The sequence below is a fragment of the Vulpes lagopus genome, chromosome 2 (genome assembly GCF_018345385.1).
Source record: "Vulpes lagopus strain Blue_001 chromosome 2, ASM1834538v1, whole genome shotgun sequence".
Lineage (NCBI taxonomy): Eukaryota > Metazoa > Chordata > Mammalia > Carnivora > Canidae > Vulpes > Vulpes lagopus.
Window position 1 is genome coordinate 169,618,787 of NC_054825.1, and position 22,434 is coordinate 169,641,220.

The window sequence follows — 22,434 nt, forward strand, 5'->3', positions numbered from 1 at the left end:
GACTTGGAAATCCTACTGACCTGGGTTCAAGACCTGCCTCTGCCACTTTCACCTGTAGTGTGTGGCTTTCTTTCCCTCCCACCTGCCCCAGTCCCAGGGCTCAATTTTCTCACCTGTAAAACGAGGATACATAATATGACTTATTGTTTCAGAAAATGTGTGCTGGATGCTACAAGAGCCAAGTATTTTTACCAACAGGGATCTTGATTCCCAGAGCGGTGAAAGAATTTGTCTAAAGGCAAAATGAGGGCATCCCTAAGTGGCTCAGCGGTTTAGCGCCGCCTTCGGCCCACGGTGTGATCCTGGAGACCCTGGATCGAGTCCCACGTCGGGCTCCCTGGGTAGAGCCTGCTTCTCCCTCTGCCTGTGTCTCTGCATTGATCTGTCTCTCTTTCTCTGTCTCTCATGAATAAATAAATAAAATTTTAAAAAATAAAGGCAAAATGAGGGGCACCTGGGTGGCTCAGTCAGTTGAGCATCTGCCTTTGGCCCAGGTCATGGTCCTAGTGTCCCTGGATCAAGCCCCATATCTATGGGGAGGGGAGAGGATACTCTCATCAGCAGGGAGTCTGCTTCTCCCTCTCCATCTGCTGCTTCCCTGCTTGTTCTCTCTCTCTCTCTCAAATAAATAAATAGAATCTTAAAAAAAAAAAATAGAGACAAAGTGAGGTTAGATGAGGGGCAACCTTAACCCTGAAGTGAGGATGCCTAGCTTTAAATCTTGACTCCAGCACTCGCTTCTTCTCTGAGCCTGTTTTCTCGTCTGTAAAAAGGGGATAGCAGGGATAATTTCCTCACAGGACCACTATGGGAGTTTTTATTTATTTATAACAGCATTTACATTTGTGTTAAAGAAAGAGAGGTTAAAAGAGTATTTTCTCGAAATCAGATCATATCCTCTGCTCAGAACCGTCCATGGTCCCCATCCCACAGGGTAAAAACGATAGTCTTCACTGTGACTCACTATCCCCTAAGTGATCTGCTCCTAGTTACATCCCAGACCTCCTGTCTTTCCCCCTCACTAAGTATGTCCATCAGTCTCTTTGCTATTTCTCTGACATATTTTCCACCACAGGGCCTTTGCACTGGTTGTTCTTTCTGCCTGGAATATTTTTCCCTCAGATATTCCAATAGCTCCTCCCCTTGCCTCTTTTAGATCTTTGTTCAAATGTTACCCTCTCAAATACCTCTTCAGTGAGGTCTTCCCTGACCACTCAAAATCTGTTTAAACGCAAGGTCTCTACTCCTTGCCCCCCTTCCCTGGTTTATTTTTCTCTTTAACACATGTCATTTTTTTAAATATACTTACTTATCCCCCCCCACCATTGGAAGCCAGCACATTTGCCAAAAGAGCAAATATTTTTGGCTGAATTACTCCTTGGTGTGTCCCCTAGAAAAGCCTAGAGGGATGCCTGGGTGGCTCAGTGGTTGAGTGTCTGCCTTCGGCTCAGGACATGATCCCAGAGTCCCGGGATCAAGTCCCACATGGGGATCCCTGCATGGAGCCTGCTTCTCCTCCCTCTGCCTATGTCTCTGCCTCTCTCTCTCTCTCATGAATAAATAAATATTTTTTAAAAAATGCTTAGAAAAAAAAATGCTTAGAAATAAGTGCTTAACAGGAAATTTGGAAAGTGTGACTTTTCCATAAGAAATTTCTCTCATGAAAAAAAAAAAAATTCTCTCATGTATAGAGCTCTTGTCCTGTACCAGGTCCTGTGCTGAGCTCATTACAGACACTGTTTCACTACATCTCTTTCTTTCATTAGCACTGAGTGAGATAGGATGCCACAGCTCCATTTTACAGATAGTACACTGAGGCTCAGAAATCTTCCAGTCTCTAGCCTTGCTTGTAGCCTTTGGTATGACCTCAGAAAGGTGCAGCATGTGGCATTGGGCTTGGCACTATCAGCCACAGTCCTGTAGGGTTATTTATCGTCATAGGTGTTTTTTATATATTTTTGCCCCCAAGGATGAGCTGTCACCCAGCTCCTGAGTCACACCTTTACGTCTGGAGGGTGACAGGGGGTGTTTTGTCTTGAAATCGAGTCATCTGGGGGTGGGGCATTGGGCACAGGCCCAGGGCTCTAAAATGAGTCATCTCTTCACAGACCAGTAAGAAATCATAGCGGGAGCCCCCTAACAAGTCACACAGGCTGGGAAGATAAAGTGCAGAAAGAGTTGGGGCTCTTCTGAGGTCATAGCACGGGGACAGAGACAGGGAGGTCTGATTTCCAACCAAAGGAGTTAGACAGTGGGCGGGGGGATTTCTGCGACGAAAGCGTCACATCCCTCCTTCTCCCAGCGGTGGGAGAGATGCCCCAGCCAGCTGCTTCTATTCCAGACTGTGAGAAGGGGTGAGTCAGCCTGTTGTGGGGGGAGCGGGCTATAAGCCGGCCTGCCTCCCCCCCGCCCCCCAAACACACACCCAGATGGGCTGGGAGCTGGTTTTCTGGGATGCCAGGGCTCCTGACTCAGCACTGGGAATCTTGGCTGAGCGTGTTCTGGGAAATGTCAGGCCTACAGGAAACAGAGGGCTCCCACTCACACCATCCCGCAGGTGGGCGGGGAGTGGAGAGAGAGCAGGGTGTATGAGAGAACAGGAGCCCAGTGTGCAAGGGGCTAAGCAAGAGGGAGTTTATATGGGGGGGGGGGGGGGAGTTGAGAGTATGAGAGGGAGACAGTTGGCAAGCAAAGCAAAGGGTTTATAAGTGCAAGAGAAGAGGCTGGGTGCCAGGGTGTGGGTGCCTGAGACAGCGGGTGGATGTGCAAAGTGGAGGGGCTCCCAGTGCAAGGGAAGCGTTTGCTGGGGAGATGTGGGTTCAAAGGAGAGGCGTCCAGTCCGCCGAGGGGGTCAAAGTAAGAAAGCAGCCGGCAAGATGTTCGTGCAGGGAAGAGATGCGGAGGTTGTATGGCGCGTTTGCAAAAAAGACAGCGTGGGGGAAAGAAAGGTCTGCCACGCACGCGGCACTCAAGTGCGCGGAAGGGCATAAAAGGGCACGTGTGCGCCCCAACAATCCCAGCAGGCCCCAACGCCCCCGTAGGCCCCGCCCCCAGCCCCGCCCCCGACGCACAGCGGAGCGTGCTACGCGCCCGGGAGTGAGCTGCTGCTCCACCATTGGCTAGCTGACCGGAGGGGGCGGGCGTGCAGACTCTCCCGGAAGCGCTGGAGGCTCCCGCTCGTAGCGGACCGGGATCCTGGGAACAGTGGGTGCTTAGCAACGGGGGGAGGTGCCCAGTAACGGGCGAGGTGGGGGGGAGGAATTGTGGGTGCCTAGCAACAGAGAGGAAGGCGGTGCCTAGCAACGAGGGGGGCCCCGAGGAGTGGAGAGGTAGCCCCGGAGAATCTGTGGGTGTCTAGCAACGGGGGAGGACCCTAGCAACGGCGGGGAGTGGGACAAGGGGACAGTGGGTTTTGGGAGGTGCGCAGGAAGAGCTATGGGTTCCTAGCAACCGGAGAGGAAACCAGGAGAAACTGGGGGAACTAGTAGCAGGAAAGGAAGTCTTTGGTGGGTGGGAATCTTAGCGTGGACGCGGAGGAATGTGAGGGCTTAGCGAAGACAAGGGCAAAGCAGGGAGGTCAGTGCCAACTCCTACTCGAGTAATCCCTCCCGTTCTCCCCCAGGCGATGTGGCTGGAGGTGGGGGGCTTACTGCGGGGGACCTGTGGACAGCTGGGCCGGACTGTTGGTCTGCCTTGTGGGGCCCTGGGGCCTGGGCCCCACTGGTGGGTAAGAGGGGGAGCAGTCTCCAAGGGGAGGAGGCTGAGGGAGGTGTTAGGCCGTAAAGTGACAGGGAGGGGCCCCAAAGGGCCAGGCGGATCCTATGTCCTCCACTCCTTACCGATATCCACTTTTCTTGCAGGGGCCATGTGGGGGTTCGCGGGCCCAAATGCTTCATAAGGATGGGCCTGGTAGAGGCCTGGGTGAGGAGGACATTCGCAGGATACGGGAGGCCCGGGTCAAGAAGACATCCCGGCCCCAGGTATCATTGGCTCCCACCCACCCCGCAGCACCCCGTCAAGGCAGCTGATCTCCCAAGCTTGGGGAAGGGTATGGGGGCAGGTTGCTCGGACTCCCTGGGCACTATGCTCATCTTCCCAGCCTCAGACCTTCTCCCCATTTCCCAGCTGAGCGACCGCTCTCGAGAACGCAAGGTGCCCGCTTCCCGCATCAGCCGCTTGGCCAACTTTGGGGGTAGGTGTGACTGTGGAAAATTGTGACCTAGATCAGAGGAGGCCACATTTACAGAATAAAGCAAGGGGGGAGAGGGTGAATCAGAGACAGGGGGAGTAGTGAGAGATGGAAAGAGAAGGAAGGCAGAGGCCTACAAAGCCAAGAGAAAGAGAGGAAGGAAACATTTTTTGAGCGTTTGGCATGTATAAGGCCCCAGGTATACTTGATATCTCTGCACTGAATTAATGAGTGTTAATTTCCACTCTATATATGAGGAAATTGAGGTGAAGGGAACCAAAGTGACTTGACCCTAAATTATGCAGCAAGATTATTCAAACTTCAGGTCACAGTCTGCATGAAATAATTTAGTGGGTTGGAACCAGCATTAAAAAGAATAGAATGATGGATGCCTGGGTGGCTGTTGCTTAAGCGACTTCAGCTCAGGTCATGATCTGGGGGGCTCTGGGATTTTTTTTTTATCTTTTTTTTTTTTTTAAGATTTTATTTATTTGACAGAGAAAGAGTGTGCACAAGCTGGGGGCAGCAGGCAGAGAGAGAGGGAGAAGCAGGCTCCCCACTGAGCATGGGGCCCAATGGATGCAATGGATGCAGGGCTCCATCCTAGGACCCTGGGATCATGACCTGAGCCGAAGGCAAACGCTTAACCAACTGAGCCACCCAGGCGCCCCTCAAATTAAAAAACTCTTAAAAAAAAAAAAAAAGAAGAAGAATGGAAAATATAGGTGCACATGTAAAGGAAATTCTTTTTTTTTTTTTTTTTTTTAAGATTTCATTCATTTATTCATGAGAGACACAGAGAGAGGGGCAGAGACATAGGCAGAGGGAGAAGGAGTCTCCTCACAGGGAGCCCGATTAGAGGCTCGATCCCTGGCCCTGGATCACACCCTGAGCTGAAGGCAGAGACTCAAGCATTGAGCCACCCAAGCGTCCCAAGTAAAGGACATTCTTATTTAATGGCATATGTCTTTAGTATGGATCATGGTTCAAATTTTAAATGTACTGGTTGACAGTATAAAGAGGGAGTTAAATGCACTGTTTAGAGTTTTGATACCAGACTGCTCAGGGTTCAAGGGATGATTCTGCGGCATTCTCACTTCGTGACTCTGGACAAGTTACCTAACTTTTCTGAGCCTTGAGATTTCCTTTTTTGTGAGGATAAAATGAGTTAATGCATATAAGGCCCCAGGAATGGATCCAAGCACATAGCAAGCGCTCAGAAAAGGCCAGCTACAATGATTTACAGAGATGGTGATGGTGAAAGAGGCAGAGAGGGGACCCCTGGGTGGCTCGGTTGTTGAACATCTGCCTTCAACTTAGGGCATGATCCCCAAGTCCTGGGATTGAGTCCTGCATCAGGCTCCCAGCGGGGGACCTGCTTTCTCCCTCTGCCTATGTCTCTGCCTTTCTCTTTGTGTCTCTCATGAATAAATAAAATCTTAAAAAAAAAAAAAAGGCAGAGAAACTCAAGGTGTCTTTAGGGACAAGGAGAGAGAGGAGGCAGAGGAAAGCAAAGCCAGAGAGATAACATCAAAAGGAGGGACACAGAGAAGCCTGAACAGCTGTGCCAGGTGGAGGGAGGGGGAGGGGGAGAGACAGAAAAACCAACTTACATGAGGAGAGGTGGGCCTGAAGAAGATGAGCTGTAGACAGAGAAATGGAAGTCATAGAAACACAGAGAGACCCAGGAGGGTCATTTCAGAGCCTTCTTACCCTTGGCTGCATGCTAAAATCATCTGGGATGCTTAAAATACATACATGAATTCCAAGGCTCATCTCAGGTCACATTTAGGGGGAACTTCAGTGGAGAGGCCTGGGCCTCATATTGACCAAAGTCCCCCAGAGGACTCAGATGTGCAGCCAGGGGTGAGATCCGTCAGCCCGGGAGACAGACGTGGACAGAACGATGGAGAAAGAGGTAGCTGTACCTCCAAGGGAGCCCCAAGCAGGGAGAGAGTAAGAGACTGATAAGAGATAAGCAGAGAGTTGCCGACAGAGAGCTGGGGGACAGGTTGATTAGGGAGAAACTGAGAGCAGACAGGGTCGGGGGACAAGGCCCAGGGGTGGGCAGGCAGACACCCGGGCTCTTGTCTTATCCGCAGGACTGGCTGTGGGCTTGGGGCTGGGAGTGCTGACTGAGGTGGCCAAGAAGTCCCTGCCAGGAGGACGTCTACCAGCAGGTGAGTGATCCACACTGCCTGGGTTCAGACTCTGGCCTTGCTGTGTGACTTGGGGCAAGTGGCTTCACCTCTCCGAGCCCAGTTTTCTCCTGAAGAAAATGGCTGATAATGTACCCACCTCTCTGGGTGCCTGGGTGGCACAGTAGTTGAGCGTCTGCCTTTGGCTCAGGGTGTGATCCTGGGGTCCTGGGATTGAGTTCCACATCGAGGTCCCCACAGGGAGCCTGCTTCTCCCTCTGCCTGTCTCTGTCTCTGTCTCTCTCTGTCTCTCTCTCTCTTTATCTCTCATGAATAAATAAAATCTTTAAAAAAAAATGTACCCACTTCTCAGGGTCTTCATGAAGCTGCCAGCAGGGTCATGATGGGCAGAAGCCTATAGTGTGAGAAAAACAATTAGAGTTTGAGTTCCTACAAGTTTTTACAAAAGAAAAAATTAAATTAAAAGGTGGGTTTAAGTGGAAGATTAGGCTTTAGGTAAAGCCAAACTGGGTCTATACCCAGCTCTAGCTCTGCCACTTCTGTGCTGTGTGGCCCAGGGCCAGGCACTGGACCTCTCTGAATGTCTTACTTCCTCACCTTGAAAATTGAGGCACTGGTAGTTCTTCCTTCTGGGCTAATTGTGGGGATTCAGCCAGAGAATCCACAGAGACACTTGGAACTCTGCCTGGCATAGAGTGAGCCCTAGCTAGATAAAGAGCTAATAATTTTTTTTTTTAAGATTTTATTTATTTATTTGAGAGAGAGTGCAAGTAAGAGAGAGCACAAGCAGTGGGGAGGGGCAAAGGGAGAAGCAGACTCCCTGATGAGCAGGGAGCCTGATGCAGGACTCAATCCCAAACCCCAGGATCATGAGCTGAGCAGAGGCTTAAGCAACTGAATGACCCAGGCACCCCAAAGAGCTCAATAAATTTTTTATCAAATAAATAAAAGCTTAATAAATGCTATATTGAATAAGCATATAATTTGTATACAGAGCTATACACATATCATAAGCGTATAGCTTGGTCCATTTTCACAAAGTAGATACATCTGTGTACCCCGATCAAGAAACCCTAAGACAGGGATGCCTGGGTGGCTTAGCAGTTGAGCATCTGCCTTTGGCTCAGGGCGTGATCCCAGGATCCGGGATCGAGTCCCGCATCAGGCTCCCTGTGAGGAGCCTGCTTCTCTTCCCTCTTCCTATGTCTCTGCCTCTCTCTCTGTCTCTCATGAATAAATAAATAAAATCTTAAAAAAAAAAAAAAAAAAAAAGAAACCTTAAGACAGCAGTTCTCAAACTTTTCAGTCTCCGGATCCCTGCACACCCTTACAACTTAGGAATGGATAAACAAAATATGTTATATTCACCTGATGGGATATTATCCAGCTATAAAAGGGAATGAAGTACTGATCCATGCTACAGTGTGGATGAATCTTGAAAACTATCCTAAGTGAAAGAAGCCATACGCAGCAAGTCACATATTGTATGATTCCATTCATATGAATGTCCAGAATAAGTAAATGCATAGATACCACAGATCAGTAATTTCTGGGGCCTCGGGTTGAGGTGGTTGGGAGAAATGGGGGATGACTGCTAATAGGTATGGGGTTTCTTTTTGGGCTGTGAAAATGTTCCAAAATTGCTTGTGGTGATAGTTGTACAACTTGAATTATATACCTTAAATGGGTGAGTTACACGGTTTGTGAATTCTATCTCAATAAAAAATAGAATAAGGACCCCAAAGAACCTGTTTATGGACTATATTTTGTGGTTATATTTATGGATATTTACTGCATTAGAGATTAAAATAGAATATTTTTATTTTTATTTTATTTTTATTTTTTAAAGATCTTATTTATTTATTCATGATAGACATATATAGAGAGAGAGGTAGAGACACAGGCAGAGGGAGAAGCAGGCTCCATGCAGGGAACCCGATGTGGAACTTGATCCCAGGTCTCTAGGATTGGGCCCTGGGCCAAAGGCAGGCGCTAAACCACTGAGCCACCAGGGATCCCAAATAGAATATTTTTAATGTTTCAAGTTGTTATTTAAATTCAGTTAGTTAACATATACTGTAATGTATTAATTTCAGTAGAAAACAAATTTCTATTTTTTATTTTTTTAAAGATTTTATTTATCTTATTTATTTTACTTTTTAATTTATTTATTCATGAGAGACACGGAATGAGAGAGGCAGAGACACAGGCAGAGGGAGAAGAAGCAGGCTCCATACAGGGAGCCTCATGCAGGACTCAATTCTGGGACTCTAGGATCAAGCCCTGGTCCAAAGGCAGGCGCTAAACTGCTGAGCCACCCAGGGATCCCTATTTACTTATTTATTCATGAGACACAGAGAGAGAGGCAGGCTCCCTGCAGGGAACTGGACTAGACCGGAATCACACCCTGAGCCAAAGGCAGATGCTCAATGGCTGAGCCACCCAGGCATCCCGAAAACAAATTTTTAAAACACAAGGATACACAGACAGGTGATTCCATCAGCCGTCAAAGCAATGGCATCATCAGAGGTCATGGAGTTTCTGGAAATCTCCACTAGACATTTATGGGAGAATGAGAGTAAAAAAGGAGCAAATAACATTAATATTATCATGAAAAGAATTTTGATCTCACAGAGCCTCCTAAAGGGTCTCAAGGGACCCTCAGTGTTCCCAGAACCACAGTTTGAGAATGACTGGCCTCATTCTCCAGAAGCTCCGATCTGCCCTGTCTTGGCTACTCATCTCACCAAGGGAAACCATTATCTTGGCTTCAGACGCCCAAGATCAGTTTTGACTGTTTTTCCTCCTTACACCAATGTAACCAGACAGCATAGTCTCATGCATGTCTGGCTGCTTTTGCTCAACATTCTGTTTGAGGGATGCCTCCATGTTGCTGTGCATGGATGTAGGTTGTTCATTCAATGCTGTAGGAGTCACTGTTCCATCATGCCTTTGTTCATTCTCTTGACAGTCATTTGGGTTATTTCCATTTGGGGATAGTTATGAATAGTGCTGCTGTGAACCGTCTTGGAATAACTGTCAGTGGACACCCATATGCCATATATACCTAGGAGAGAAATTACATTGGCTGTAGGTGTGTGCTCTCTGGAAGCTTCCCAAAGGGCTTGTGCCATGACTCTCATCGACAATATGGGTATTAGGCTGCTCTACATCCTTGTCAACACTTAGTATTGTCTGTTTCATCTTAGCCATTATGCAGTGGTGCTATCATGATTTTTTGTGTGATCATAATACTTATGATTATTCTCTCCACCCCAGAGAGCAGCTCCCCGCCAGGCTCCAGCCCTTTCCTGTCAGAGGCCAATGCCGAGCGGATTGTGCAGACCTTGTGTACAGTTCGGGGGGCCGCCCTCAAAGTTGGCCAAATGCTCAGCATCCAGGGTACAGCATGACCCTCAACTCCTGACCCTCGACCTCAGTTCTTCCCCACCCCACCCACCCACCCACAGATACTCCTACAGGGGCCCCACCTCGCCTCCTCCCTCACTACTTCCCTTGTCCCCCTGTCTCCCAAGACAACAGCTTCATCAGCCCTCAGCTACAACGCATCTTTGAGCGGGTCCGCCAGAGCGCCGACTTCATGCCCCGCTGGCAGATGCTGGTGAGTGCCTGGCCAGGGAAGACTGGTGAGGGAGGCGTGCTCCACCTGCCTGATCCCCCTGTCTGACTCTGAGCCTCAGTTTTCCCATCTGTAAAATGGGGATCACTAAGGTACATATTTCAGAGGATTGTTGAGAGGATTACATGAGAGAATGGTGCACAGTGCTAAGTCCAGCCCCTGGCAGGCTCTGGGCCCTGTCATGGCTACTAAAGAGGCAGGGAAGTACAATGGATAGGGGCCAGACTTTATCAGTTCAAATCCTAGCTCTGCCAGGTACTGCCTGTGTGATCTCAGACCTCTCTGTGCCTCAGTTACCTCATCTGTGAAATGGCCACGGTGATAGTAACACCCACATCATAGGATTGCATAAATTAGTATATGTAAAGCACTTAGAAAGGGTCCCTGACACACCATGAGTGACATGCAAGTTCTTGATATTATTAGTACTAGTTGGTTTTTTGTTTTTGTTTTTGTTTTTGTTTTTTAAGAGTTATTTACTTGAGAAAGAGAGCGTGCATGTGAGCGTGGGGAGTGGGGCAGGACCAGAGGAGAAAAAATCTCAAGCAGACTCCATGCTAAGCATGGAGCCTGATATGGGGCTCCATCTTAGGACCCCGAGATCATGACCTGAGCTGAAATCAAGAGTCAGACACCCAACTGACTGAGCCACCCTGGCACCTCAGTACTAGGTTTTTAATTAAAGGAGATTGTATCTGGAAATAGGTTGGCACAGCACCTGGCAATTAGTAACTTCTAATTACTAGGTAAGGGTGTGGAATCTGGATCCAGCTGCCTGCCTACCTTCCTTCTGATCTCTGCTCTGCTCATTTGCCATGTGTCCCTGGGTCATTAGTGCCTCTCTCCAAGCCACTCTGGACAGGTCCTGGCCCACAGGAAGCCCTCTGTACATTTTAGTTCTTCTTTATCACTATCACATTCACTTCGGGTTGATAATATAATCTAGGAGTATAACAAAGGATTATATCAGTCTCAAATATACATAATAGCAATCCCCACAATAGCCCACATCGCCTTGGGAGTACAGGCTTAGGCCAGGCCTCCCAATCCACTGGCACCTGGCTTGTCGCCTTGGCCAAGAAACTTCTGGCAGAGCCTCAGTCTCCTCATCTGTAAAGTTGAATAGTAGCCAGGAGCTTAGCCCAGAGCTCAGCATGTGATGAAGCACTCAGCACAGGTAGTGAACTCAGCTGCCCGTAATTCCAGTAACGATCATTTCAACCACTGTCCCCAGAAAGTTCTCGAAGAGGAGCTCGGCAGGGACTGGCGGGCCAAGGTGGCCTCTTTGGAGGAGGTGCCCTTTGCTGCTGCCTCGATCGGGCAGGTGCACCAGGGCACGCTGAGGGATGGGACGGAGGTGGCTGTGAAGATCCAGGTGAGGGGGGAGGCAGGGCAGGGGCGGGAGTGGGCACCCTGCTATCCCAGCCAAGTGACTTGCACCCCCTGTCCCTTCCTGCTCGCAGTACCCAGGTGTGGCCCAGAGCATCCAGAGTGATATCCAGAACCTGCTGGCGGTGCTCAGGATGAGCGTGGCCCTGCCAGAGGGTGAGGTGCCAGTCAACCCCTGGCTGTGGGAGGGATGCCCCAAAAGGAGAAAGTGGGGCTGGACGGAGGGAAAGAGGCCAGCTCGGGGTGGGGAATGCCCATATGTATGAGTGTGGGTGAGTGTGTAAGTCCATGAGTCTGAGACAGAAAGCAGGGGTACTATGGCAGGGAGAGCCCAGAGTTTGAATGGGTCAGAAAAAGACAAACTTAGAGATTCTAACAGTCCCAGAGACAGAAGCCCACCCTGAAGTTCAGAAACAGACACACAGGGTGCTCAGAGAGGGATTGGAGGTCTGGAAAAGAGCCACAGAAGCAGGAGGTGGGGGTAAGTGGGACCCCGTGTGTGTGTGTGTGTGTGTGTGTGTGTGTGTGTGTGTGTGTGTGTGTTAGGTCTGGAAGTAAGATTTTGAGGCCGTGAGAACAGTGTGAGAGATGGTGTGTGTGCCCATGAATGAGATGCCTGGGGGCTGGCATGTGTGCCTGAGAAGGAGACCCCCGGAGAGAGACTTCCGGAGAGGCCACAGCTATATGAAGGACAGAGGGGAGGTGCGTGTGGATGGACAATGTAGTAAAAGGCCTGGAGCAGAGGTGTGAGGACCTGTGACAGACAGACAGGGAGAGACCTGATTAGCAAGAGAAGACATCGCTGAGTGGAAGCCTGGGGGATGGCTGTCCTATGGGGACAGGCTCTGGCCTTCCCTGGCTGATGCAGCTGCCCCCTCAGGCCTGTTTGCTGAGCAGAGCCTGCAGGCCTTACAGCAGGAACTGGCTTGGGAGTGTGACTACCGTCGTGAGGCAGCTTGTGCCCAGAACTTCAGGTGAGCTGAGCCCTCTGCAGGCTCCCCCAGGATCCCTCGCTTCGCTCCCAGGAGGAAGGGGAAGTTGAAGGCCTGGCAGCTGAAGGCCTGGGCTGGGGCTGGCAAACTCTTTCTCTTCATTTGCTCATCCATCCCTCTGTTTACTCCTGACGTGAGTTATCTTCCGTGTCCTCCGTGAGCTTGGGCCCATCACTTCCTCTCTGTCAGTTTTCTCATCTGTTAAATGGGATGCACAACCACCATGGTCTGGTGGGGGAGATGGATTTGTCAGCAGGTACTTAGTTATGCAGTGAGGTACCCCCACTGTTGGATGGACAAAGCATAAGCAGCGTGACAGTGTCATGAGGGGGAAAGAACGGGGCTCCAGGTCATCCCTTATACACTGTGGGCAGGAGGAGACATTGAGATAAGCATTTTGGAGAACAGTCTGGCCTCATCAAGGCCCAGTATTCACATAAAACCCCATAACCGCCCTCCTTGTAAACAAATGTTCTAGGGACACTTAGGCTGGTATATACATCAGCCTTTTCCAGAATGCTCAGAGCAGCAGTCACCCCAAACTGGACACAACCCAAATCTATCAAATTCATCCGGCAACATAGATAAATAAATTACCGTATATTCACAGCAGACTATCATACAGCAGCGAAAATGCAGGAACTCAGCTATAGAGAACAATGTGGTTGTATCTTAGAAGCATTGTGACATGCAGCAGTTAATTACACCCAGTGAGACCCTCCACGGCATGGCCCACGGGTGTACGGAGCCAAGGTCTGTAGATACAGAATGAGAGAAGGGGCAGTAGAAAGCAGTGGTTCAGGGCATGAGCCCTGGACTCATGTGGGATCCAGTCCCAGGTCAGCCCTCAGTTGGCTGGGTGGCCTGAATCTTCACTCGGGAGAGCATCCTTCTTATATGGGAGTGAGGGGAAAAGGGGGATTGTGTCGATTAAATGCTTGGCACAGAGCCTGGTCCAGGAGGAGCGGTTCAAATATCAGAGATTTTATAAACAAGGACAAAAATAGACGCCCCCAAGTGGGACCCTGAAGGGTATGAGTGGGCTGGGCCAGGGCACTCCTGTGTGGAGTATGGAAGCCCCTTCCAGGATTTCCCAGTGCCCTTAGAATAAAACTCCTATCGTTCCCCAGGCCCTGCCCATCTCCCTGCCCCCTGGCCCCCCCAGCCATCCCACAGCTCCCAACCATGGGTCTTGCTCATATTCTTTGCCTCCCAAATCACATATTGACACACTTCACTCAATCTATTATTGGTCCATTTGTATATTTGTTAGAATATGGTCTCTGTGTCTAGGGGATGCAGGCCCAGAGCTCATCCACTGCTCTGTCACCCAGCATCATCTAGCACAGAGATAGACACCAAGGAATCAGTATTTTTTTTTAAAGATTTTATTTATTTATTCATGAGACACACACACACACACACACACACACACACACACACACAGAGGCAGAGACACAGACACAGGCAGAGGGAGAAGCAGGCCCCATGCAGGGAGCCTGATGCGGGACTCGATCCCAGGTCTCCACGATCCGGCCCTGGGCTGAAGGCGGTGCTAAACCACTGAGCCACCCGGGCTGCCCCCAAGGAGTCAGTATGTATTAACAGTGTTCAGAGTAATGACTCCAAGGAGTAACCAAGGAGTATCGCTATGGACTTGAAGATTTGTATATCGGCCACTCCTTTTTTGGATGGATTACATAATAAATTGATGAAAAAGTAATGCTCATCAGGCTTAATACATTGAGCTCTGTCCTGGGGGCAACCGGAAGTCATAGAAATGTTTCCGGTAGGGAAGTGGTAACTGGGGCTCCAGTAGCGCCCACCTTAGGGGTGGGCACAGAGTAGGTTCTAAGGAGATATTTGATGAATGGGGGAATGAATGAATGATTGAAACGTCTGAATTAATGTCAGTCTGGCTAGGTATTGACCATCACTTGGGACAGACATGCACAAGGAGGGAAGGCAAGACCTAGACTTTTCAGAGTACTTCTCAAAGGAAGAGGAGGAGGCCTTGAGCGGGCCACTGAGGCCTGACGCATGAAGTCCCACCCCTTTTGCCCCAGGCAGTTGTTGGCAAATGACCCCTTCTTCCGGGTGCCTGCTGTGATTAAGGAGCTGTGCACAACGCGGGTGCTGGGCATGGAGCTGGCTGGAGGGGTCCCCCTGGACCAGTGCCAAGGCTTGAGCCAGGACATCCGGAACCAGGTATGGGGTCTCAGGATGGGAGGGCAGGTCTAGTAGGGTGGATAGACCCACAGTCCCTCTCCAGGCCCGAGAGAGCTCTATAGGGGCAGATGACTCTGAGATGTCTGTTACTCCTCCCCACTCCAGATCTGCTTCCAGCTCCTGAGGCTGTGTCTGCGGGAGCTGTTTGAGTTCCGATTCATGCAGACAGACCCCAACTGGGCCAACTTCCTGTATGATGCCTCCAGCCACCAGGTTGGTTCCTTGTGATATGTATCGTGGTACATAAGCTGCTTTAACAGATAAGTTCCCCATAATTCAGTAGCTCAACACAGTAGTAGTTATAACCCACATAACAGGCTAGAGTGGCTGTCCTCTACATGTGACTCAGGGACCCAGGATCCTTCCCTTCTGTGATTGCACCATCCCCTAGGTCTTGCACTGTTCTTCTTCCAGTGAAAGGGGGAAGAGAGGTCAAGAGGATAGCACCCTGTCTAATTGCTTTGGCTAGAAGTGACACATCATTCTGTACTGTTCCATTGATAAGAACTGGTCACAAGCCCTGTCTAGATGCAAGGGATGCTGGAAAATGGAATCTGCTGGGAAATGGGTACCCTAGCGGCACAATTTTTGGAAGGCAGTTAGTCATCACTGCCGCACTCTGCATTGATTTAACACACCAAGCATCTGCTGCCCCTTGACAGTAATGCCAAGACAACCCTGATCCTCATCTCAGAGTTCCCAGTCCAGGAGAGGGCCCCATGACCAGATGGTGATGACCAAGTAGTTATAGTACCATGACGGGCAAGCATAGGCCAGAGTGGGCAGTGATGGGGGGGGGGGCATAGGCGGGCTGTGGGGACCCAGGAAACACGCCTGACTCAGCACAGGATAGGTGAAGTCAAGGAAGACTTCTGGAAGAAAGTGCCATTAAAGTTGAAACCAGAAAGATGAGAAGGGATCAGCCACCTGAAGAGCAGGGAAGAATGTCCCCAGCAGAGGGCACAGGGTGGCCAAAGGCCTGGGGTAAGAAAGACTCAGTGAGCCTGGCTGCCAGGTGGCTCTCCAAAGAGGTCTATACCCATTCCGTCCCCAGAAGAATCTTTTGAAAACACACAAATCTGGCCAAGCTGTCCCTTCCACAGCTCCTCATGCACCTCAGGAGCAGATCTGAGTCCTCTGCTGAGCGCAATGTTGTTGGTTTCACTGAGTCTCCAGCCTCAGCCTCTTGCCACCCCCTCCGTGCCAAGTACACAGATAGCCTGTGTCCCTGCTGGGCTCACATCACTAGGAAGTATTTTTCTAACTCAGGGTGAGGGGGGTGATTATAGGAGTCCTGACATCAATTTATTGGGTCTCAATGGCAGTTTTTGTTTTAAAGCCATAAAATAGAAGATATCCATGTGTCACAGATGGGAGGGATCCACATTATTTCGGGAGGCTTTTGTTTGACCTTATATTTGCGTGTGGCTGGGCACTGGCACCCAGTTCAATCTGTATTTCTTACTGCAGTTTGTGATCAATGGTGTGAACTCCACTGTCCTAGAGAAACTCTTAAACACCTGCCCATTGGGCACCGTTTTAAATAGCAAACAACCAGTGTCCATCAGCCAGATAAACACACTGTGATGTATTCACACGATGAAGTCCTTACACAGCAGTGAAAACATGAATGAGTGAGGGCTGCGCAGAGCAATGGGAATTAATTGCAAAACCCTGTCGAGCACAAAAGACAAGCCATAGGATAACATAAATATCATTTATGTGAAGTTTTTTTTTTAATGTTTTTTTTAAATTTTTTTATTTATGATAGTCAGTCACACACACACAGAGAGAGAGGCAGAGACATAGGCAGAGGGAGAAGCAGGCTCCATGCACCGGGAGCCCGACGTGGGACTTGATCCCGGGTCTCCAGGATCACGCCCTGGGCCAAAGGCAGGCGCTAAACTGCTGCGCCACCCAGGGATCCCCATTTATGTGAAGTTTTAAAACACACAGAGTATTACTATTTGTTGTTCCCTCAGCACACATGTATGTAGAAAATGTAGAAATGCACACATGGGAATTTCAGGAAATAATACCTGAGTATTGATAATCTCAGGAGAGTGATGACCCTGGAAGAGAGGATGGGGACATTGGAGAGGTTGGATCAGGCCGGGGTCTGTGGGAGGCTCCACTCGGATTGGTCATATTTAAAATTAAGCTGGGTGGTGGGATTTGTGAGTGTTCGTTTTACTTTTCCACATATTTTTTATTATCCTTCAGATTTTTTCTATGCCTAGAACATGCTAGTATAAAAATAATTAGGGCCAAACATATAAAAGTTAGGTCCCTTCAGTTTCATGTGGGGGTGGATGGGAAGTGTGGAGACCGGAAGCCAGGAACCCAGGCAGGCAGCCAGGCAGGGACTCTGTCAAGAGGGGTAGGGTGTAGGGATGGACCGGGCATCCTCACCTCAGACCGTGGGGACTGGTGGTGGACTCCCAGCATCCCTTTCACCATCCTTCATCCCAGGTGACCCTGTTGGACTTTGGTGCAAGCCGGGAATTTGGTACCGAATTCACAGACCATTACATCGAGGTGAGTCCTTCCATCCCTGGGGTGTTTGAAGGGCCTCAACCCTGATACTGAGGTGAGGGTGAGAAGGGGAAATATAGTATCTGGAAGTAAGAGATCATAAATAATAGTAATAGTAATAGCTAATAAATGCAGAGCTCTCGGGACACCTGGGTAGCTCAGCGGTTGAGCATCTGCCTTTGGCTCAGGGGGTGATCCCGGGATTCCGGGATGGAGTCCCGCATCAGGCTCCCTGCATAGAGCCTGCTTCTCTTCCTCTGCCTGTGTCTCTGCCTCTCTCTGTGTGTCTCTCATGAATAAATAAATAAAATCTTTAAAAAAAATTAAAAAACAAAAGCTCTCAATATGATGTCAGGTACTCTTCTAGGTGCTATCCATGTGGTAACTGAGCTAAACTATAGAGCAATCTATGGGGCCAGGACCATTTTTAAGCATTTAAATTTTTTTTATTTTTTTATTTATTAGAGACAGAGAGAGACATGAGTGGAAGGGAAGGAGGGGCAAAGGGAGAAGCAGACTCCCCAATGAGCAGGGAGCCCAACTTGGGGCCCAATCCCAGGACCCCGAGATCATGACCTGAGCTGAAGGCAGATGCTTCACCAACTGAGCCACCCAGGTGCCCCAGGTTAGGAACATCTTTGGTGACATTTTACAGATGAAGTTACTGGAGCTCAGATAAGTTCAGTCACTTGCCCTAGGTCACAGCAGACCTAGGATCCAGACTCAGGGAGCTTAGGTCCAGAAGCCATGCTCCCAAACTCTCACTGGCCCCTGATGGCCCACAGTGGCCATCCTGCCACCTCCCCACACCCCAGGCTGCCCTGGGCCTGGGTGTTTGGCCTTACACTCACATACCTCCCTGGCCAACTGCTCCCTGGAGGGCAGCTCTCCCCTCAGGAACGTCTGTTACCCGTCCTTCCCACCCACCTGCCTAAGGCCTCGCATTAATTTATTGAGTCTGGCTATTTGACCTGGGTCTTCTACTCATTTACTCATCACTTCCAGAATTCTCTGACACCCCTCTGTGCCCAGCCCTGTTCTGGGCAGTACCAACCCAGTGAGCCACACAACCCAGTCTCTGCCTTTACAGATCTTACAGACCAGGACAGGGATAGACAGTAAGGACCCAGAGTGGTCAGGGCTGGATCAGGGAAGCACAGCAGACTGGAAGCCCAGAGGTGGAGCCTGAGCCAGCCTAGGGGGCCAGGGAGAGCTTCCTAGAGGAAGAGGTATAGTTGAGACCCAAGGGATGAGGAGACCAATTAGGAAGAGGCAAGGTAGGTATTCCAGACTGATAAACATACAAAAGCCAAGAAGAGAAAAGGGATAGTCCCAGTAGGGAAGCGCTTCTCAAACTTTAGTATCTATGAGACACCTACCACCCCCACTACCGGCATGGTCCTCCTAAATGTGGTCTGGAATCCGGCATAAGATGCTGCGTTTCTAACACACTCCAAGGTGATGCCAAAGCTACTGGTACAGGGACCACACTGAGTAGTCGGTCCTAGAGGACCAAAAGGAAATTCATTTCTGACTGGGCCAGCAGGTGAGGGATGGGGCAGGAACCAGCAGCCAAATCACTCTGAGTCTGAAAAGCCATGCTTTGCGCTTTGTACTTTCTCCAGGTGCTGTGAGGACCCACGGGTGGGACAGAGAGTTAGACAACTCTCAGGATAGCAAGTAGCCTTTGAGACTGGGGGCTGGGAGCCCAGAGAAGAGAAGAGAAGACAAAGCTCAGGGCTCTGACTTGGGGACTGGGGGATGGTGGGGCCACCCCTGACATAGAGACAGGAAGGAGGAGCTGGCAGCCCCTCTACCCACACACACACATCCGCACAGGCTCCTTGGCCCTCCCTCTAGGCCACCTGAGGCACAAAGCCAGGGCCCCAGTATCTGGGTAGCTGGAGCATTTTGTGTGTCCCTCCCTCCCCAGGCCTATTTGGCATGGCTGTCCTCTGGGCTCCCCAGCCTTTTCCAGTTTAAAAAAGCCCCATCACACCAGTCCCTGAGGACCGCAGGCCTGACAGATGGCCAGACAGGCTCGGGCAGGGGGAGCCGAGACAGACTAGAACTGCCAGATTGAATCTCGTATTCCCCTTCCTCCCAAGAAAGTGGTTAAGGTTTTCACTTCTCGTTTGCCGTTCCCCACTCAGCCTTTTTACTTTCCTGTGAAGCAGGGACCTTCCCATCCATCTCCTAATAATGGTAGCTCATCATGGTTATAGCTCTCCCTACGTGCAGGCAGATAGCTCCTCCTGCCTCCCTACAGCCATCCAAAAGCAAGAGACTCTCGGGATCCCTGGGTGGCGCAGCGGTTTGGCGCCTGCCTTTGGCCCAGGGCGCGATCCTGGAGACCCGGGATCGAATCCCACGTCGGGCTCCCAGTGCATGGAGCCTGCTTCTCCCTCTGCCTGTGTCTCTGCCTCTCTCTCTCTCTCTCTCTCTGTGTGACTATCATAAATGGATAAAAATCTAAAAAAAAAATTACCATTCTTTAAAAAAAAAAAAAAAAACAAAAGCAAGAGACTCTCATCACCCCTGCTTCACAGATAAGCAAAGAGGCGGCCCAAGGCAAAGCACCTTACCCAGAATCTCTCAGCCCGCAAGTGGCAGAGCTGGGACAGAGCCCCAGGAGGCTGCCTCTGATTCTATCTGCCCTCAACCTGATTCCTGCTCTCCCTAAACGCACCCGTGGTTGGAGAGGGGCATCACTCCACAGCTGATTTGCCAAACAGGTTCACCAAGGGTCTCCTGAATGCCAGACCCTGTGCCACAAGTCCAGCTGGGACTAAAGCCAGTGGGGATCCCTGCTGTCTTGGGGCTCCAAGCCCAGTGTAGGAGACAGATGTCCACCAGGCATTTACAGAGATGCACAGTGGCAACCTTAGATGCAGTTCCGGGCCACGGTCACATCCTTGTCCAGTTGAGTGTTTGGACCACCCACAAATAGCACTTGACATTTATTTTCCTCTGGCTGTTTCACTGTGCTGGTTTCTAGGCAGGCTCTACATTCTAGGCCAGGTGGGCAGAACCCCAGACCACCCTCTTACCTCCCCTCCATACCCCAGGCTCTGGAACAGTCCTGAGGGAGATATAGACAGGGGCAAGGTGGGGAGGGAGAGGCTTTTAGGGGAGAGGGCCTAAGTAGAAGAGAATGTAGCAAGGGCCAGACCCCTCCTTGAACCCTACTCCCTTAGCCTTTGACCTCTGTCAAACACCCATTTCCCCAGGTGGTGATGGCAGCAGCCAATGGAGACAGAGACCGGGTCCTGAAGAAATCCCGAGACCTTAAATTCCTCACAGGCTTTGAAACCAAGGTTGGAAACACTGCAGGGCTTGTGGGGCTGCTAATTTTTACTGGGGGGCTCTGAGGACTGGGGGGGAGTGGAGACTGCTTGGCTACTGAGAGACCCTGGGGAAATGGGCCCCATTTATCTACTCTAGAGGGAGGGAGTGGGGGGACTCCTAGTGGGTACTGGGGGTGGGGAAGTGGAGGCTGTTAGTTCTAGAGAGAGGGTTATTTGTCCACTGGAGGCTCTGAAAGGAAATAAAGGGACATTTTGGGGAGGTCTAGGGGCTCTGAAGAAAGTGGAGGTTGCTTATTACTCCTCAGGGAGCAGGGGGCTTGTGTTTATACTTGAGAGTATGAGGGAAACGAGGGTCCCTCTGGGTTAAGTGGAGGGCTGTACCTCCACACCGCGTGCCTCTTGGTCTGTCCTGTCCATAGGCATTCTCGGATGCCCACGTGGAGGCAGTGATGATCCTGGGGGAGCCCTTTGCCACCCAGGGCCCCTATGACTTTGGGGCAGGTGACACTGCTCGCCGAGTGCAGGGCCTCATCCCCGTGCTGCTGCAGCATCGGCTGCGCCCACCACCGGAGGAGACCTATGCCCTGCACCGCAAGCTGGCAGGGGCTTTCCTGGCCTGTGCCCGCCTCCGCGCCCACATCGCCTGCCGGGACCTCTTCCAGGACACCTACCACCATTACTGGGCCAGTCGCCAGGCATAGCCACTGCCTGCAGCCTCCGGACCAAAAGAGACATCTGATCAGACCCTTTAGACCACCTCCATCCCCGGATTCCGGCCCCAAAGCCGGCCATCCCCTGCTGGGATGCCTTCTTTCCATTCTCCTGCAGGTCGGGGACCACCCCCTTGGGCTTCCCAGTCTTGCCCTAGCTCCCTTCCTGGGGGCTGGGGAACCCTCAGGCTAGGGAACTCCCATATCTTGCTCCTCACACTCCAAAGTGGGCATCCAGGAACTCTGCGCCAGGGATTAACTTATTTTTGCCAACATGAAGAGCCTTAGGTCCCCTGCCCGCTGATGTGCAGATCCAGCCTCATCTAGATGTAGAGCCCCTCACCTCTGCCTCAGGTCTCCCAGGGATCTGGCCAATGAAAGGGGAGGGACGGTGGTTGGTGGAGGCAGCCCTCACCTTTGCTGCCCTCAGCCCTCCGCCAGCTGCGTTCTCGAAGTTCTCCGTGGCTCCGTCCCTTCTGTGTGTCGGGGAGGGGGCAGGGAGGGTGTTTGAAACTTCAGACGGAATAAAAGCGGCCCTCCCCTTCCCGGCTCTTTTCTCTGCGCTGGTGGGCGGGGGGGGATGGGGGGAGGAGCTCTCAGCCTGCCTCCAGGTGCAGATGGCCAGCCCCCTCCCATCCTCTGGTCTGAAAGCCCCAGCCCAGCCTGGGCCATCTGTTGCCGGGAACCTCCTTCTACCCTTTCCCTCCCACCATCCCGCCCCTCCCGCACGTGCTGACCACCTGCTCGGAGGGCTGTGGCAGCTGAGAAGGCCTGCCCACCCCCCCTCCCAGGCTCCGCGCTCCCTCCCCTCGGCTCCCAGCAACCTCGCCTTTGCTAATGGGCCGTAATGCCCCTGCCAGCTGCTTTGCCAAACCCATAGGACTGAGTGGGAGCGGGGGTGCGGTGGCGGCCAGAACCGCGCCCCGGTCCCAGCCTGGTGCTCCCGCCCCCAAAGCCGAAACGCTCGCGCGCTAGGACGCCGGGGTCTCCTCGTTCCCCCTCCCCTTCCTTGCAAAAAGTGCCTCGTCACGGCTTCTGCCCGCCCCCGCTGGGCTGGGAGAAATCGTGGGGTTAGCTGGAAGATTTGGGTATGTGGGGCGGCAAAGAGCTTCCCGAAGCAACTCTTTCACGGACGTGGAACAGAAGGGGACCTGGGGTCAAGGGTCACCGAGGGGAAGAGAGCCCACGCCTGGATGGGCCTGGGGGAAGGTCTCAGCGAGGCTCACATGCTGGCTCAGCCAAGGACTGGCCAATGGGCGTGGCGGGGCGGTGGCCGCACCAGG

At 51.2% G+C, this 22,434-nt stretch overlaps 1 protein-coding gene across 8 annotated transcripts; it reads left to right on the forward strand.

The window, feature by feature from the left end:
• Window positions 1–2,303: 2,303 nt before the first annotated feature.
• On the forward strand, window positions 2,304–21,695 carry COQ8B (coenzyme Q8B). Of its 8 annotated transcripts, none has more exons than XM_041746441.1 (15): window positions 2,304–2,354; window positions 3,623–3,727; window positions 3,861–3,980; window positions 4,126–4,192; window positions 6,292–6,369; window positions 9,628–9,750; window positions 9,885–9,970; window positions 11,223–11,363; window positions 11,452–11,533; window positions 12,258–12,351; window positions 14,436–14,577; window positions 14,704–14,811; window positions 17,071–17,136; window positions 20,364–20,450; window positions 20,861–21,695. In XM_041746441.1, exons 2-15 carry the CDS (start codon window positions 3,626–3,628, stop codon window positions 21,140–21,142), a joined length of 1,578 nt encoding a protein of 525 aa, XP_041602375.1. In that variant the 5' UTR covers window positions 2,304–2,354; window positions 3,623–3,625; the 3' UTR covers window positions 21,143–21,695. The 8 variants fall into 8 exon arrangements, with proteins under 8 accessions (XP_041602375.1, XP_041602379.1, XP_041602372.1 ...); XM_041746438.1 differs by lacking the exon at window positions 2,304–2,354 and adding an exon at window positions 3,126–3,204; XM_041746440.1 differs by lacking the exon at window positions 2,304–2,354 and adding an exon at window positions 3,127–3,208.
• Window positions 21,696–22,434: the final 739 nt, after the last annotated feature.

Coding starts and splice junctions, on each gene's coding strand:
- COQ8B (XM_041746441.1), top strand. CDS start 3,626: ATGTGGCTGGAGGTGGGGGGCTTACTGCGGGGGACCTGTGGACAGCTG. Junction 11,534..12,257: donor GAGCGTGGCCCTGCCAGAGG/GTGAGGTGCCAG, acceptor CTGCCCCCTCAG/GCCTGTTTGCTGAGCAGAGC. Junction 20,451..20,860: donor TCACAGGCTTTGAAACCAAG/GTTGGAAACACT, acceptor TCCTGTCCATAG/GCATTCTCGGATGCCCACGT.